The following is a 16,527-nucleotide window of genomic DNA, read 5'->3' as shown; positions in this document are numbered from 1 at the left end:
TTCAGCGGATTACGAATCATTCAGTGAGGATTGTCATTTTAAATACCATCCTAGGTAAAACAGTAAAGGTTTTTTAATTCAGAGAAAGTACGTTTCTGAGAGGGATTGCTGTCATTACTAATATGGCACATTGGTTTGTTAATGTCTTATAGAGAACAGGAAAATAAACTTTGCTTGATGGTTAGTTGTTTTACATAGCAAATAAGTTCTTTTCCTGATGTCTCTGACAGGGCCGCGTCAGTTGTACTGGACGGCTAATGGTACAAGCTGTCAACCCAAGAGGTCGCAGTCCCCGCTCTCCTTCAGGCCACCCTCATGTCAGAAGGTATCTCAGATGTTCTTTCTCATAGGTGTTACTATTATTACTGTAATTCAATACTAGTAGAATCATAGTATGACCATAAAAGTGAACACAGTTTGAAGACAGAATGTGAATACAATCTTAAAGTGTGTGCAATGTATGGCTCCTTAATGACTGTGCTCCTTCGCAGTTCAGAAAGGGGAAGGGAGCAAACATTTGCTAACATGTGCTAAGCCTGCTCAGATAGATATACTACCTCAACTTCGTTAAATAGGGCCCAATTTATACTTGAAGAAATCAAGACTCAGTGCCTTTAAATGGCAGGTACCTTAATGAAAATAGTAAATGGTACACAAATGTTCAAAACCAAACTCCTCTAACCAAGGGCTATGTGGATTGACCATTATAAACCATGAGATTTCTTAAAATCAGCTAGTTTGCTAATGTTCATTTTGTACTTAATTCAGAAGTTTATTTTAGACCATAATATCTGCCATACTTTAAATGTTCAAAAAATATCTGCTAACTAGAGAGTGTGCTTTTCATTTCCAGTAGCCCTGAGTTTATGCAGGGATGCTGATGAAATAATAGTAGACTGGGGCGAGGAAAAGATATCATCTTGGGATCCTATTTAAATATTTTACAGACAGCATGCTCACATAGTCCTGACTGTAAAATAGAAGCCACAGGTGCAAACACCTTTGGAGAAGAGAACATCTACTAAGTTAGGCTCACAAAGGTACGGAATAGCTGAGTAAACAAACAAATGGTGTGTCTGTGCTGCCCTGTGTGACTGGATCCACAGGGCCCTTTGTTCAACATCTGGAAGATAATTCTGGCATCTAGGCATGTGCAGATTTAATTCTAACTTGTTTGTGGCAATATCTGTTCACAGCATCCTAAGCCTTTACCTATGGCTGTGAACACATTTAGCAGCATATCCATTCTCTTGCTTTTCTCGTGGTCTTTAATATATTTAAGCTTTTCCATGTCCCAGTGTTTCCTACAAAAACAAGTTGTTAAAAAATGTCTGTACTTGGAGAAGAGTAAAACTATATTTTAAAAGCCGATAATTATTAGCCTAATACATTATTCTTTTGTTCTATCTTTTTCTAGTTAAGTGTTTTTAAACTTACTTCCTAGTGATTATTGACAGAATTTAACATCTTGCTCTTAAGTCTTCCCTGTAATTACTTTAAATTGTATTGTTCTTTAAAGCACCTCTGACTACATAGTTAAAAGCAAGAAACAGACACAAAATCTGGGAGATTTGCACAATTTTATTTTTAGAAAAAGCAAAACTTCCTGTCTTCGGGTTATTCCTGTCTTCAGGTACATGGATAACCGCTATAAAAGAAAACTTGCCTAAAACTGTAATTTGTTTTCCTGGTTAATATAATAAGAAATCTTTATTAGAAAGATATTCAATTTTTCTAAAATACTAAGAACTTATTTTCCTATAAGTTTAAAATCACAGCAGAAAGTGACAGTTTTTGTTTAAAAAGATTTGGTAATAAATGAGCAGTAGCTGCTGCTATTTCTCATACAGCTTTAAAAAATATTTAGGAAAAATATGTTAATGTAGTGCGAGCCATTTTTTTCTTATTTCCCCTTTTATGATTTATACTAACTTTAAGCATTAGGAGAACAGAACTGTTTAGACTTAAATTTATAAAATTGCAAATGAAACAAGATTTTGCTGAATTTTCTGAGTGTAAACCTTGGGAATAGAAATCAGGTAAGGATATTATATTACTTTATGTATTAGTTTTTTAAAAAACAGATAACTTAGAGCCTAAAAATAACTGCTATCTATCCAACCACCCATTATCTATTATCTCTTTCATTCTAAGGCCTCGTTCTAGATCAAGGGACAGTGGAGATGAAAATGAACCAATTCAGGAGCGGTTCTTCAGACCTCACTTCTTGCAGGCTCCTGGGGATCTGACTGTTCAAGAAGGAAAACTGTGCAGAATGGACTGCAAGGTAAGAGCTTGTTATTGCTTATAAATCTATCATATTCCTTCTCTATCATCATTTCTCTTTAGTTCCTTTTAGGAAATTATTTAAAGTGTACATCTTTAAAATGTTTTCCAGCTTAAGAGAAAAAAGCTAATGAAATATATGGATGTTTAAATATGGTTTGAAATCACTTTTTTCTTTATTTTTAAATGTTTATTAAATATGTTCATTATGTAGAACCATATATATGTGTCATACTCCAGAAAGTCACTGGGAGAGTCATCCCTTTAAGTTTCCCATTATTAAAAAAATAACTGTATTGAATCTGTCATGTCCTAATCATTAATTAGTTGATCTTCACTCTTTATTCATCCAGTATCTACTCTAACTTCTGTTCCTCCCATTTCCCATTTCTAAGTGAAGTTAGAGTGACAGCCTTCTTTCGTCTATTTTACAGCAAGTCTTCTTAGCCTAGAGTAGGCAGGTTCACTGCACCTCTGAACTCTCACATTGTATACAAAATTGCATGTGAAATAGCTCTTGTCAATTTCTCAAAGGAGTTTGAGGCCAAAAATGTTTAAGAATCTCTGCTCTGAAATTTTTTTCCCCATTATTTGCTGATCTTAATTCAAAATTTAGCTCATAAAGTTAAGATTTTAAGAATTATTTGGCCTCCCTCTGCTGGTTCTCTTTGGAATTGCAGAACACAAATATACGTTGGTTAGAGGATTTGGGCATTGTTTTGTTTTGTTTTTTTTTCCCAAAAGTAAATCTGGGCTTATAGAATTGTATAAAAAGAATAAAATGATCTGTTCAAATTACGACCTAATCATAATGACCTTAAATTCTTTAAGCAACCAAAAAGGCTGGGGTTAGAAAAGGGGCAGAAAAACTAGGCATTTCACTTTGCCTTAACATGAATAGCTGTGTCCAGCTGGCACAGGTACAGTGTGAATGAGGTGGGTTGGGAGTGCACAGTGCTTTAGGCATCTCTCCTGTTAACCTCCTGCTAAACATGCCGTGGCCTTGGTCCATGTCCCTCCTTGTCTAGGTTTTAACCCAGTAAAGTGGGAACAAGCAGTGCCGCTTCATTTCTAGGCTTGAGAAGGGCCTAAATCCTGGCCAGAAGTGTCTTCTCCTAAATCTTCATACCACTCCCACTGACCTCCAGACAGGTGAATTCGGTGCATGTGGAGAGTTGGGAGACAGATGGGAGGACAGGAGAGCCTGGTCCTCTCAGAAGCCACGCTGCCTACTGTCGTTTGCTTCCAAAATCTCTTTGTCCTTTTGAGCAGTAATTTAAATTTACTTTTATTTCCTTTAAATTCTCTGGACCTTTATGTTTGCAGGAGGAATCTTTTAGGTCGTATAAGTGAATATTACGCAGCAGGAATGGAATTTATGAGTTCTCTGGCTGATTTTGGCAGAGCTGGGACTTCAAAAGAGTTTTATAGTCCAATGGACATATTTTTGTATGTAATTTCCCACTAGTAAATTCGGGGTGATGTAAGAGGCTTTCTTTAATGGTGCTTTTCTTCCCATTCAAAATCAAGGGCAAAGCTGTAAAGAGTCGACAGATGGCAACCATCCTTGCCCTTCACGGCACAACTTATTTACTAGCAATTAAATGGGCTTTTGTCTGATCTCTGGTCAACACAACTGTCATGGTCTCAAGATTTTATGATGTTTCCATTTTGATGCTAATTTGTTGATATGGCTTTCTGGGCAATTTTGTATTCTTCTTGCTCAATTTCAAGGATTATAAAATAATAGTCATAGCCCTACGTGCTGATGGATACATTAACTAATGTCTCCATAGCTACAGCAACTCTTTGATGAGAAGCGTTACAGTGCGTAAATGGGAGAACATAAGAGCCTGACCCTCTCAGAAGCCAAGCTGCCTAACTATTGAGTATTTGTTATTGCTATTATGGTTGAACACCTTTTTCCAAAGAGCTCAGAGCCCTGTGCTGATGCCATCCCAGTAATCTTTGTAACCCTTGGTGAGATAAGATGACAGAAAAATTCTTTTAAACCCCATTTCACTTTTCTTTAGGTTGTTATAGGTAATGTTTAGAAGTGAGGCCATGCATGCTTAGGAAGCCACTGGAAGGTTTTAATCAAACGACTAACATGACCTGATACTAAAAGTCATCTCTTGTCCTACCAAAGGAGGAATTCATGCTGGTTTCTTAGCTATCGATTTCATTGTTTTAATATTAAATTTATATGCATTTCCTTGTTTAGGTCAGTGGGTTACCAACCCCAGATCTAAGCTGGCAACTAGACGGAAAGCCAGTCCGCCCTGACAGTGCTCACAAGATGCTCGTCCGTGAGAACGGGGTGCACTCTCTGATCATAGAGCCCGTCACATCGCGAGATGCCGGCATCTACACGTGTATAGCCACCAATCGAGCGGGACAGAACTCGTTCAGCCTGGAGCTTGTGGTTGCAGGTAGGCTTGTGTGTGAATCCTTTCTCTCTCCCAGAATGAACATCATATTTAGAAAAATAAACTAATCCTGCATTAGTAACCAATATGGAAAATAGCCAATTAGGACATGTTATAAGGTGTAGAAGGTCACTGACTTTTCTTGGGTGAAGCCATTATTATTAATCTTTCTTCCACTAGCCTAGCAAAGAAAGAAAAGGATCTTGGTGCTTCTCATGTGTGTTGGCTCTGAGTGTAACATGAGGAAAGCACAGAGGCAGCGTGGGCCCCAAGACCCGACTTCATGGATAAGGATATGCTTGTGGATAAAGGTCTCCATCTTTCCCTAAAGTAATGTGCACCAATTTCAAAATTTGAAAATTTTAAACATTACCCCAAATGTCATAGTGAAATTCAGATTTGCTTTTTAATTGATTATACTGTTAGATAAGGACAACATATTTATGGAAAGAGTTACATCCTCCTTAGGGGTCGAGCATAAGTAAAGACTGATATTCTCTTTTTAAAAAGAAACAATGTTTATTTCTCACACCTCTGTTTGCAAAGCACCTCATATATACAGTCTTCACAACAGCCCTATGAGGTAATCAGAGCAAATTTTCTTATTTTAGAGATGTGGAAATTAGATTAAGTGACTTACCCAGGGTCCCATTAGTCAGCTGAGGGCCAGACTCAAATGGTTTGTTGACCCCTAGTGCTCTTCCAAACAGTGAGCTGCGGAGCTCGTTCAACAAATAAAGTAGCAATGAGAATAAAACCCAGGAGGTCTTTATACTAGCACAAAGATGTTTTTCACACAAAAACATAATATCTGGATTGTGGTGCTATGTGTTAGCTATGCTTTTAAACTGTGTGTGAAGTATTCGATATTACTAGGATTGATTTCATTCATTCCCCCAACTATCCCTCATCAGACTAAAATCGATTTTCTCTTGTTAAATGTGCTCTCTGTCCATCAGGACTGACACTTGAGGGTCTGAGATGTAGACATCTCTATATGACTCAGGTGGCACTTCCGTTAGAGGATGGCAGAACACTGTTACTGGAAGCAAAGTCTTTGACATCAAATCTCAGTTCCAAGCCCTGCTCTCGTTTACTAGCTCTGTCCTTTGGCAAACATATAACATCTCTGCAGCTCAATTTCCCCATATAGAGAATGGAGAACGTAATGCCTCATAGTATCCATGAAGCTCTGAATCACCAGTACCCTGCATAGCAGTGCTCCAAAATGGTAGATGTTAGTTCTATAGACATTTTATTTCTTTTCAAAGTGAGGTTTATTCCCCTCAAATAGCTGAGGTCAGATAACCATGTAAAATCCAAGACAAATAAAACCTTCTATATAGTTCAAAGTCTTAGGTATTTAAAAATTTCAGGTAGAATTTTTATCTTTTTCACTTGTCTCTCCCTGGCTGCTTTGATATATTTGTCACTCTAGAGGATGGGAGTGGTGGAAAAAGACATTTTAGTAGCTCAGAAGAAAATAACTAAACGTATTTCTCTGAAATTGTTTCTATCTCAGATCCAAGAAAACAATTTCCCATTGAATGGTGATACTTAGAGTATTATTAACAATAAGCTCTGAATTTTTCAGACTAATGAAGCTATCTCTTTTTTATGGCTTCTTTCAAGGTAATAATTAAGTTGTCTTTTTTATAGCCCTAGAAAGAATACAAATTGAAATTTGTTGGATGTACATTCCTACTTTATAGGTAACAGTTTAAAGCTGCCAATTTTAGATGACGATGCCTCTCCTTTATCTACCCTCTCCCGCCACCACCCCACTTTAAATTCTATGGTATGTTTCAGTTAAGCCAGGACTTAAAAAATATTGAGAGTAAACATTTCAGACAGCAGGGACAGAATCTAAGTGAATCAGATTCTTCCTCACGTCACTAGGTGGCAGTGATTGGTAAAGGCAGAGAGTGCACAGTAATATAATTAGTAATGAAGCCACCCCAGATGCTAGCAATGATTTAGGGGTCTCATGCAGCCTGACAGACAGGCATTCCATGCAGCAGATGGCCAGTGGACTGTGTGGGCTCTCAGAGCTGAATTAATTGAAGAAATGAGTGGAATGAAGCACGGGAACCTTTCTTAGTAAAAGAATAATCTGGAGAGAAGACTAGCATCATACCACCTGAAGTGAAAAATGGTGTCATAAAATATATATTTAAGCAATATTTCAAAAAGCTTCTGAATTCTTCGTAGTACTCCTTCTCCCTATCAGTGATCGATCATCTCATGTTTTGGTAGCTAAGGAAGCACACAAACCCCCCGTGTTTATTGAGAAGCTGCAGAACACAGGAGTTGCTGATGGGTACCCAGTGCGACTGGAATGCCGTGTTTCAGGAGTGCCACCGCCTCAGATATTTTGGAAGAAAGAAAATGAATCACTCACTTACAGTACTGACCGAGTGAGGTGAGATTACACAATGACTTAACCTAATCCTTAACTGTTGGTCCTAATGACACATAAAAAGATACACTTTCTATAGCACATAAATCTGTATAAAAGTCATGCTATTGATGATAGTAAAGACAAAAATATTTACCCTAATCTATAATTAAACTTTTATGTAGAAAGAAGCTATAATGGTATGTGATGAAGCACATTATAAGTTAATATAATGATTTTTGTGTGTTTATACCTAAAAGAAAAGAGTTCATTTGCTTCAGTGGTGACAGACTAGGCAGTGGTTTTGTAAGGGCGGATCCTTAACTAGAAATTAAGTGCTCAGATTTATTCAACCTCTTGACGTCCGCTCTTCTTTCCCATTAACTTTAATGGGGCCAGCAGCCTCTCCAGAATAAGTATGACCCTATTATCCACTACTTGCACAATTCTGTTTCTAGTGATCTAATTAAAAATAATGCTTCGTGTCCAAAGCCATTTTTTAAAAATTTAAAACCCTAATGACTTTATCCTTTTCGCCAGCATGCACCAGGATAGTCATGGCTACATCTGCCTGCTCATTCAGGGAGCCACAAAAGAAGATGCCGGGTGGTATACAGTGTCAGCCAAGAATGAAGCAGGGATTGTGTCCTGTACTGCCAGGCTGGACGTTTACAGTGAGTGCCACTTCATCTCATCTTGTCGAATTTATGCGTTAAATTATGAAAAATTAGAGCAAATTACATTACTTTTATATAATCTTATAAACTATAGTGGGTTTTGGCCAAAAATTTCATATTGCTCTTTCTCTTTCTATTTATAGTTTCTCAACATTAATAGTGAACTACACCAGGAGAACAAATACTCAAGTATCATTCAGGAACTTTGCACTATTAGCAAAACATGCATGTTGATTTATGCTGCCTAGTCAGTTGTGGCTTCCTCACTCAAGCATCCTTAGGCGTTAACAGTAGGCGAAGGCATAACCATGTTTTCCACATTATTGTTACTGTGTTCTACAAATGACTGTCTAACATTTCTTCCTATATTATAATCCTATCACAGTGTCTTAACGCACTCTAAATGTGTGTACCATTGGAATGCAAACTTCTGTGGCTTGGTGCTTTTCCCATTAATATATCTTAAAGCAGCTGAGCAATAGGTTTGTGCATTTGTCTACGTGCATCCTAAAGAAAATCATTCCTGTTGAATTTAAAACTAGTACAACAGCATCGTGTGATCTGTTGACATAAAACTAACTAGAAAAAGTTAAGAATTTCTCTCCTTTGTGAGGATTTTAAGGAAATGAGTGACCTCACCCTCCTTTTGATCAGTGTAAAAACATCCATCCAGAATACCAGACTACCCTAATTATTGTGGCATTGATACATTTTGAGCTCTTAAGATTTTTTTCGGTGGGGAGAGGTATATTAGGAAACTTAGAGACTTCTTCAAAGGATTCCCTGTGCTACAGCAAGTATTTACACTTTACTATCTAGCTGTTATAGTCCTACTATCCTTAAATTTCAGTATTTCTACTATGGATGTGTCCAGTCTTTCATAAAGAACATGTGCCTAAGGTATATCAAAAGACATTCTGTAATAACTTGAAATATCTAAGGGCTTTCCAATTATATCCTGGTTAAGACATCCTAATTTTGTTTGTTTGTTTGTTTGTAGCCCAGTGGCATCAGCAGCCACAGAGCACCAAGCCCAAAAAAGTACGCCCCTCAGCCAGTCGCTATGCAGCACTTTCGGACCAGGGACTAGACATCAAAGCAGCGTTCCAGCCGGAAGCCAGCCCATCTCACCTGACACTGAACACCGGCTTAGTAGAAAGTGAGGACCTGTAACACGACATTCTTGTTAAAGCTGAAACACTGAAACAGCCTTGTCTTGACCAACGTACTCCTTTGTCACACTACGTAAAAGGCAAAAGCATACCTTTGACTATAAGAAATAAAAAAAAAAAAAATTTTTCTTAATATACCAAATTTAGAGTTTAAGTAGGCAGTGCTAATAGAAAGGTACACAGTGCATAGTAAATTCACATTCATCATCCACTTTAAAACTTTCTAATTAATGTGACTGAAATGGTCTGAAATGCTAAAGGATACCAGTTGTTCAAACATAACCACAATTTGTATTATCAAAAGTGCCTTTAAACACTAGCTTTAGGTGCTGCATAGCACGATAGCGTGGAATGCTTAAAATGAGGCAATTGTACCACAAATAATACTAAAATGATTCTCAAGTGGCAGTGTACTCAGACAGCTACAGTGAACCAAGAATTGAAGAAGGAAGAGGAAATGGCAAAGAAATCCAAGTAAATGCCTTGTCTTTGCAAATGGTTTTAAAGTAAATCATAAGGAAGGAATTGCCTTAATTTTAATAATAGCAAGAGTTTTCTAAAAAGGTTAACCTTTTTTTTTCCTTTGTGTTATATTTTCATGCTACCTTGGTAGAAACCTTACTTACAAACCATATTAAAAGGTTACTTTCGATAAAGTATTCTGAATTAAGTAGAAATATAAACCAGTTTGGAAGAAGTGGGGAAAATGAAGGAAAATGTTATGGGGATACTTAGTACATTGTATTCACTTAGATAAAAGCAGAAGGGACAGGAGACATGTTAAAGGCCAGGCTTTTCTTTGGTTTTCTTGAAAATTAAATCTAACATGTAGGTGAAAAAAACACTGCCATTCCCAAGTCAGGAAATCTAGGTTCAGCTGGAAGTTTGGAGGCACATGTGCTATGGAAATTATAGTGTGTCTGAAGTTTGTGTAGTAGTTGAATATTTTAGATGTTTAGAGCAAGTTGAAAATGGACTGAGACTGCAAGATTGGCATAAATGAGAAACTGCCTGTAGCATCTGGTCTACTTGAGGGAAATGGAGACTTAAGAGAGACAAAAACAGGTTAGGTTTGTGCCATAATGTATTTTTTCAATGGTACCAAGACATGGTGAATGGAAAATATCATTCACTTCCCTGCTGTCATGAAACCTTAAGCCTTAAGAAGGTGCTGAGTCCTGAGTAGTTAGTAAAGACATCTCAGCAAAGACTGATTTTCAAATGCATATGATTCTGCATCGGCTAGACTGAGTTGATTCTGACCAGACTTGATGGTTTTAAGTCGGAGCCAATAAACTTTAAAAAGGAGAAAAAAACAATTTGGCCTAATATTATAAAACCCAAGGCTTTAATGGTACTTTGCCATGAAAAGAAAACACTGTATTCCTTATGCAAAACACATATATCTTTCATTATTTATAATAAAAATGTTGAACTCTCTTAGTTCAGTTACTCAATATGTAGTATTTTTAAAAATAATTTTATATCTTTGTACCACCCCATATATTTCATATTACCGCTTCACATGTACAGCTTTCTACTTCTTTGTAAGAACACCAACCAACCAAGCTTTAAATGACTAATAGGCTTGAGCACTGGGTGGTAGATGTTCCATGCAGAGTGGTACAAGTTTCTCTGACCACACTTATGTGCATTACTAATATGGAATTTAAGATACAATACAAAGTCCCTAAAGGACTTATCTATATTGTAGTATTATGACTTATGTCATATCTTACTTGCCAAATTTTTCTAAATGTGACTTTTTGCTAATTTGCTGGGTTTGGGATTAAGTAGCATTATTTTGCCACCTTTTATGTTGTATTTATAAAAAAAAAAAATAGTATTATCATACTACTTTGGATTGTTGTGCTGGATTTTAACATCAATAAATATTTAACAAATAATACTTGCAGCTTTGTGAAGTAAAATATTCAGCTGTTTTAGTTTTTTATTTTTTTCTATAAATTAGTACAAATTTAGAGGTTTAAACCAATACTCATTTCTCAGCTCACAGATCTGTAGGTCAGAGGTTCAGGCACCATATAGCTGGGTTCTTTGCTCAGGGTCTTACAAGGCAAAAAAATCAATGTGTCTGCTGAACTGTATTCTTATCTGAAGCTCAAGATCCTCTACCAAGCTTAAGGAGTTATGACAGAATTCAGTTCCTTGCAGTTGTAGGACAGAAGTCTCCTTTAGTCTGCCGGCTAAGGGCCACTCAACTCCTAAAGGCCACCTGCATTCACTGCCATCTTCAAAACCAGTAATGAGACCCTTCCTCAACAAATCCCTCTCACATTTTGAATCTCTTGTCAAACCCACTCAGGTAATCTCTCTTAATCTCTTGTCAAACTTTCTCAGATAATCACTGGATTTGGGACCTAATTACATCTGCAGAATCACTTCAAAGCAATTTGTTTGACTGGATAACTGAAAGAAGGTGTATGTACAGCAGGAGGTGGGGATAATGGGAGCCATCTTGAAATTCTGCCTATATCGATTTATTGTATGTATGCATGTAAATAATATTAGTCATGTTATACCCCAGAAAAAAGTATTCTGTGACCACAAACCATATCCCCTTCTCTTAGAAATAAAATATAAAGGTTCTGGTTCAAGATGGCAACACAGGAGGATCCTGAACACCCTCCTCCCATGAATACACCAAATCTTCAACTACCTACAACAAATAATTTTCTCTGAAAGAAACCCCAAAGCCAGATGGCTCATATAAATTGAGCAAACAAGAAAAGATGCACACTGCAACAGGTAGGAGAGCCTGAGACAAAATCTTGCCCAAAACCCCATCCCTGGCAGAGCAACTCACAGTTGGGAGGAAACTCAACAACCCCGAGCTTCTCCTTAAGGAGTGAAGAGGTCTGAACACCAGGCACCCCAACGTTTATGACCTGCAAATGAAAGATGAGCCCTTGAAGTATCTCAATTCAAAAGCCAATGAGGCTTGCATCCATTAGACCCACAAGACTATAGCAATCACAGAAACAGGTCTTAAAGGCTGTGCAGACACAGACTCACCCATCCAAGGGTCTAATACAGAGACAGCTGACTGAAAGGTACCCCGTCTTTCTGTGAAAGAGACCTATTTGCTTATCTTAAAGAGTCGGCCTAAAAGTTAGGCATCTAACTTAGAACACATCTAGGGGCCAAGCTTTAGGTACAGCCTAAGCGGCAGGTTTCTAAAGAAACATCTAAAAGTGGCCTGCAATCCTTACCAGAGACCTCCAAATACAGGTGCTATTCGTTCTCCCTCTGCTTTGCTCCAGGTTTCTGGTATCTCCTGAAAAACAGCTTCTGCACATACTGCACCTGCCATCCAGATGATACATACCCCTTGACCACCTGGCTTTAATGGCCTGTGGTGCTCACAGTTATGGGTCCCATAAGACTAAAGAAAAAACTAGTTCTTAACCAACTATCCCCCATCCTGGCAGAGGCTTATAGTCAGCAGACTGAAAGATAATCCCAGTCTTTCTGTGAAAGAGGACACGTAGCTTGCCACACAGCTGTTACCTAAGGGGCAGGCTTCTAACTCAACATACAAATAGGGGCTGACTATAATCCTCTCCAGAGATGGGGACATCAGCAGGCACCACCTTGGTGTTGTCCCTCCACGCAGCCCCAGGGTACCAGTGTCTCCAAGGAAGGAGCTTATGTACACATCTGACAAGTTGTTGTGGCTGCTGCCCAGAGGACACATCCCTAGATAATCTGGCCCTGATGGCCAATCAACTTGTGTTTACAGGATCAGCTAGACTACAGCACACAAAGAAACAGCTCTTAACTGGCTATAACCCCAAGACTCAGTACAGAGGGAGAAGACATAAACACCCTTCTCCCAGTATTTCCCCCATATAGGCATATTTCCATACTTTAAAACAGGGGTGCCCAACCCCTAGGCTGCAGACCAGTTAGGAACTGGGCTGCACAGCAGGAGGTGAGTGGCAGATGGGCCTGTGAGCAAAGCTTCGTCTGGATTTGCAGCCGCTTCCCAGCGCTAGCATCACCGCCTCAGCTCCACCTCAGAGCATCAGGCATTAGATTCTCACAGGAGCACTGGTTCCCGCTGCCAAAAACCATTACCCAAGAGTCCAGCTTCGAATCATCCTGAATTAGATGCTAAGGTCTATCCATTGGGACACTGACAAATCTTGGCACACCCTCAACTAACGGGAGCCATTAAAAATAAAGTAGGCTGTGTGGACAATCACAAAGGTGTGAGAGACAACCAACAGCTCACACGGGGTTGAACAATAAGGTTCGGCTCCCACACAAGGCCTCTCTTTCAAAACTGGGAGAGGTGTCTATTTTACCTTATGCATAGAAACCATCACAGAGTGTCAAAGAAACAAAGGAATCTATTCCAAACGAAAGGAGGTAGAAACTAAGAAAAAGACTGTAATGAGATGGAATTAAGGGATTTACCTGATAAAGAATTCAAAGCAACAATCATAAAGATGCTCACAGAGCTCATGGAAAATGCATGACCGAAGTGAGAATTTCAACAAAGAGACGGTACCAAATAGAAGTCATAGAGCTGAAGAATACAATAACTGAACTAAAAAAGTACTATAGAGGAGTTCAACAGTGAATTGGTGAAGCAGAAGATGGGACAGTAAACTCAAGGCAGAGGAACTCATCCAAACAGAGGAACAAAAAGAAAAATAAGAGTGAAAATAGCTTCAGGGACTCATGAGACAGCAAGTGGACCAACATTCACACTATAGGGGTGTCAGAAGGAGAAGAGAGACAAAAGGGGGCAGGAAACTTATTTGAATAATAGCTGAAAATTTCCCTAACCTGAGGAAGAAGACAGACATCCAGATCCAGAAAGCTCAGAAAGTTCCGAAAAAGATGAACCCAGAGACCCATTCCAAAACACATCAGAATGTCAAAAGTTAAAGACAAAGAGATAATCGCACAAAGCTAACGTGAAGATTAAAAGATAAAAGTAGCCAAAATACAATAATGAAGGGATACATAAAATAAAAACCTGTAAGTTACGATATCAAAAACATAAAATGTGTGGGGGAGAGTAAAAATGTAGAGTATCAGCATGCATTTAAAGTTGTTACCAACTTAAAATAGATTTACAAGTTTTATGTAAGCCTCTTGGTAAGCACAGAGAAAAAAACCTGTAGGAGATACACAAAAGATAAACAGGAAGAAATCTAAGCACACTACAGAAAATCACCAACTCCCAAAGGAAGAGCACACGAATAAAGGAATTACAAAACCGTCAGAAAAAAATTCACAAAACAGCAGTGAGTACAAACCTATTAATAATTAAGTGTTCCAATCGAGAGACACAAAATGACTGAATAGATGAAAAACAAAAACAAAAACAAGACCCCTCTGTGTGCTGTCTGCAAAAGAATTACTTCAGATATAAGGACACCCGAAGACTGAAAGTATAGCCATGGGAAAAAAATTCCACGTAAACTGAAACCAAAATAAGGCTGAGACAGCCATACTTACGTCTAAGACAAAATAAATTTTACGACAAAGACTGTAATAATAGACAAAGAGGGTCATTAGATGATGATAAAGGGGTCGATCCGACAAGAAAATATAACATTTGTAAATATTGATGCTTATAAATATATAAAGCAAATAATAACAGATCTAAGGCAGAAATACACAGAAACACAATAGTAGGGAACTTGAATACCCCACTTTCAGCAACAGATAGATCCAGACAGAAAACATTAACTGTAAACTACCTGTTCTACCAGATGAACTTAACAGACTTACAGAGAATGTTCCATTCAAAAGCAACAAAATATACATTCTTCTCAAGCACATATGGATCATTCTCCTAGATAGATCACATGTTAGGCCAATAAACAAGTTGTAATAAATTTAAGAATAAAATATTAAGCATCTTTCTAACCACAATATGAAACAAAGCAAGTACAAGAAAACTGGAAAATTCAAAATATGTGGCAATTAACATGCTACTGAACAACCAATGTGTCAAAGAAATAATAATAAAAAAATACCTTACAACGAATGAAAGTGGAAATACAACATGCCAAAACTTATGGGATGCAGCGAAAGGAGTTCTAAGAGGGAAGTCATTAGTGATAAATGACTATATCTAAAAGAAAAACAGAAAAATCTCAAATAAACAACCTAACTTTATACCTCCGAGGATTAGAAAAAGAACAAAGGAAGGCCAAAGTTAGTTGAAAGAAGGAAATAACAAAGACCAGAGCAGAAATATAGAAAAGTGATTTAAAAGACCATGGGTAAGATCAATGAAATCAAAAGCTATTTGTTAAAAAGTAAACAAACCTTTAGCTAGACTGACATGGGAGGGGTGGGGAGAGAGAGAACTCAAATCAGAAAGAGAAAACGTTACAACTGATATCACAGAAATACAAAGGACCCTAAGACAACTGTGAACAATTATACATCAGCAAACTGGACAACCTAAAAAAAAATGAATAAATTCCTAGAAATATACGACCTACCAAGTCTGAATCGCAAAATAGAATATCTGAACAGACCAATTACCAGTAGTAATCAAAAACCTCTCAATAAATACGAAGTTCAGGACCAGAGAGCTTCACAGATAAATTCTACCAGACATTTAAAAAGAGGATTAATACCAATCCTTTTCAAACTTTTTAAAACATAGAAGAGGTGGGAACACTTCCAAACTCATTTTGCAAGGCCGGCATTATCCTGACAGCCAAACCAGACAAGGACAGCAAAAGAAAAGAAAACTACAGGCCAATATCTCTGAGGGACACAGAGCAAAAATATTAGCAAACAAAATTCAACAATACATTAAAAGGATCACCCTCCATGATCGAGTGGGATTTAGTCTAGAAATGCAAGGACGGTTCGACATCTGTAAATCAATCAATGAATTATACCATGTTAACAAAATGAAAGATAAAAATCATATCTTAACAGACACAGAAAAAGTTTTTGACAAAATTCAGCATCCATTTATGATACGAAAACTCTCAAGAAAGTGGGTATAGAAGGAACATATTTCAACATAATGAAGACCATATATGACTAGCTCTCAGCTAACAAACATCACACTCAACAGTAAAAAAGCTGAAAGCTTTTCCTCTAAGATCAGGAACAAGACAGAGATGTCCACTCCCACCACTTGTATTAACCACAGAACTGGAAGTCTTTGAGCAATTAGACGAGGAAAAAAAAAAATCACATCCGCATTAGAAAGGCAGAAGTACAACTCACTATTTGCAGATGACATGATATTGTGTATACAAAACCCTAAACACTCCACAGTGAAACTATTAGAATAAACAAACACATTGAAGTTTCAAGATAAAAAATCGATGTGCAAAAATAAATTGTTTCTATCCACTAATAACTATCAAAAAGAGAAATTAAGAAAACAATCCCATTTACAATTGCATCAAAAAGAATAAAATACTGAAGAGTAAATTTAACCAAAGAGGTGAAAAATCTATACAAGACACTGATGAAAGAAATCAAAGAAGACATAAAAGATATTCCATGCTCATGAATTGGATGAATTAATATTGTTAAAACGTCCATGA

General features: G+C 37.5%; 2 protein-coding genes across 5 annotated transcripts in view; one reads left to right on the top strand and one right to left on the bottom strand.

Moving 5' to 3' along the window:
- PALLD (palladin, cytoskeletal associated protein) overlaps positions 1 to 10,869 on the top strand; it is a 347,001-nt gene extending 336,132 nt beyond the window's left edge. For all 3 annotated transcript variants that reach the window (XM_016148183.2, XM_036233612.1, XM_036233613.1), the window contains 6 exons: positions 231 to 325; positions 2,155 to 2,287; positions 4,511 to 4,718; positions 6,972 to 7,137; positions 7,654 to 7,787; positions 8,791 to 10,869. In XM_016148183.2, coding sequence (XP_016003669.2) covers positions 231 to 325; positions 2,155 to 2,287; positions 4,511 to 4,718; positions 6,972 to 7,137; positions 7,654 to 7,787; positions 8,791 to 8,963 — 909 coding nt within the window. In that variant the 3' untranslated portion in view covers positions 8,964 to 10,869. The remainder of the gene's footprint in view (positions 1 to 230; positions 326 to 2,154; positions 2,288 to 4,510; positions 4,719 to 6,971; positions 7,138 to 7,653; positions 7,788 to 8,790) is intronic.
- CBR4 (carbonyl reductase 4) overlaps positions 1 to 16,527 on the bottom strand; it is an 84,427-nt gene that overhangs the window by 21,926 nt on the left and 45,974 nt on the right. The window contains exon 5 of one of the 2 annotated variants that reach the window (XM_036233614.1): positions 11,790 to 11,871. In XM_036233614.1, the coding sequence (XP_036089507.1) occupies positions 11,825 to 11,871 (47 nt within the window). In that variant the 3' untranslated portion in view covers positions 11,790 to 11,824. Of the gene's footprint in view, positions 1 to 9,514; positions 11,872 to 16,527 lie in introns of those variants that run through there. The other variant, XM_016148190.2, reaches the window with a different exon arrangement.

Source organism: Rousettus aegyptiacus, unplaced genomic scaffold (assembly GCF_014176215.1).
Source record: "Rousettus aegyptiacus isolate mRouAeg1 unplaced genomic scaffold, mRouAeg1.p scaffold_m13_p_16, whole genome shotgun sequence".
NCBI classification, from domain to species: domain Eukaryota; kingdom Metazoa; phylum Chordata; class Mammalia; order Chiroptera; family Pteropodidae; genus Rousettus; species Rousettus aegyptiacus.
This window is presented reverse-complemented; position numbering and strand designations above follow the sequence as displayed.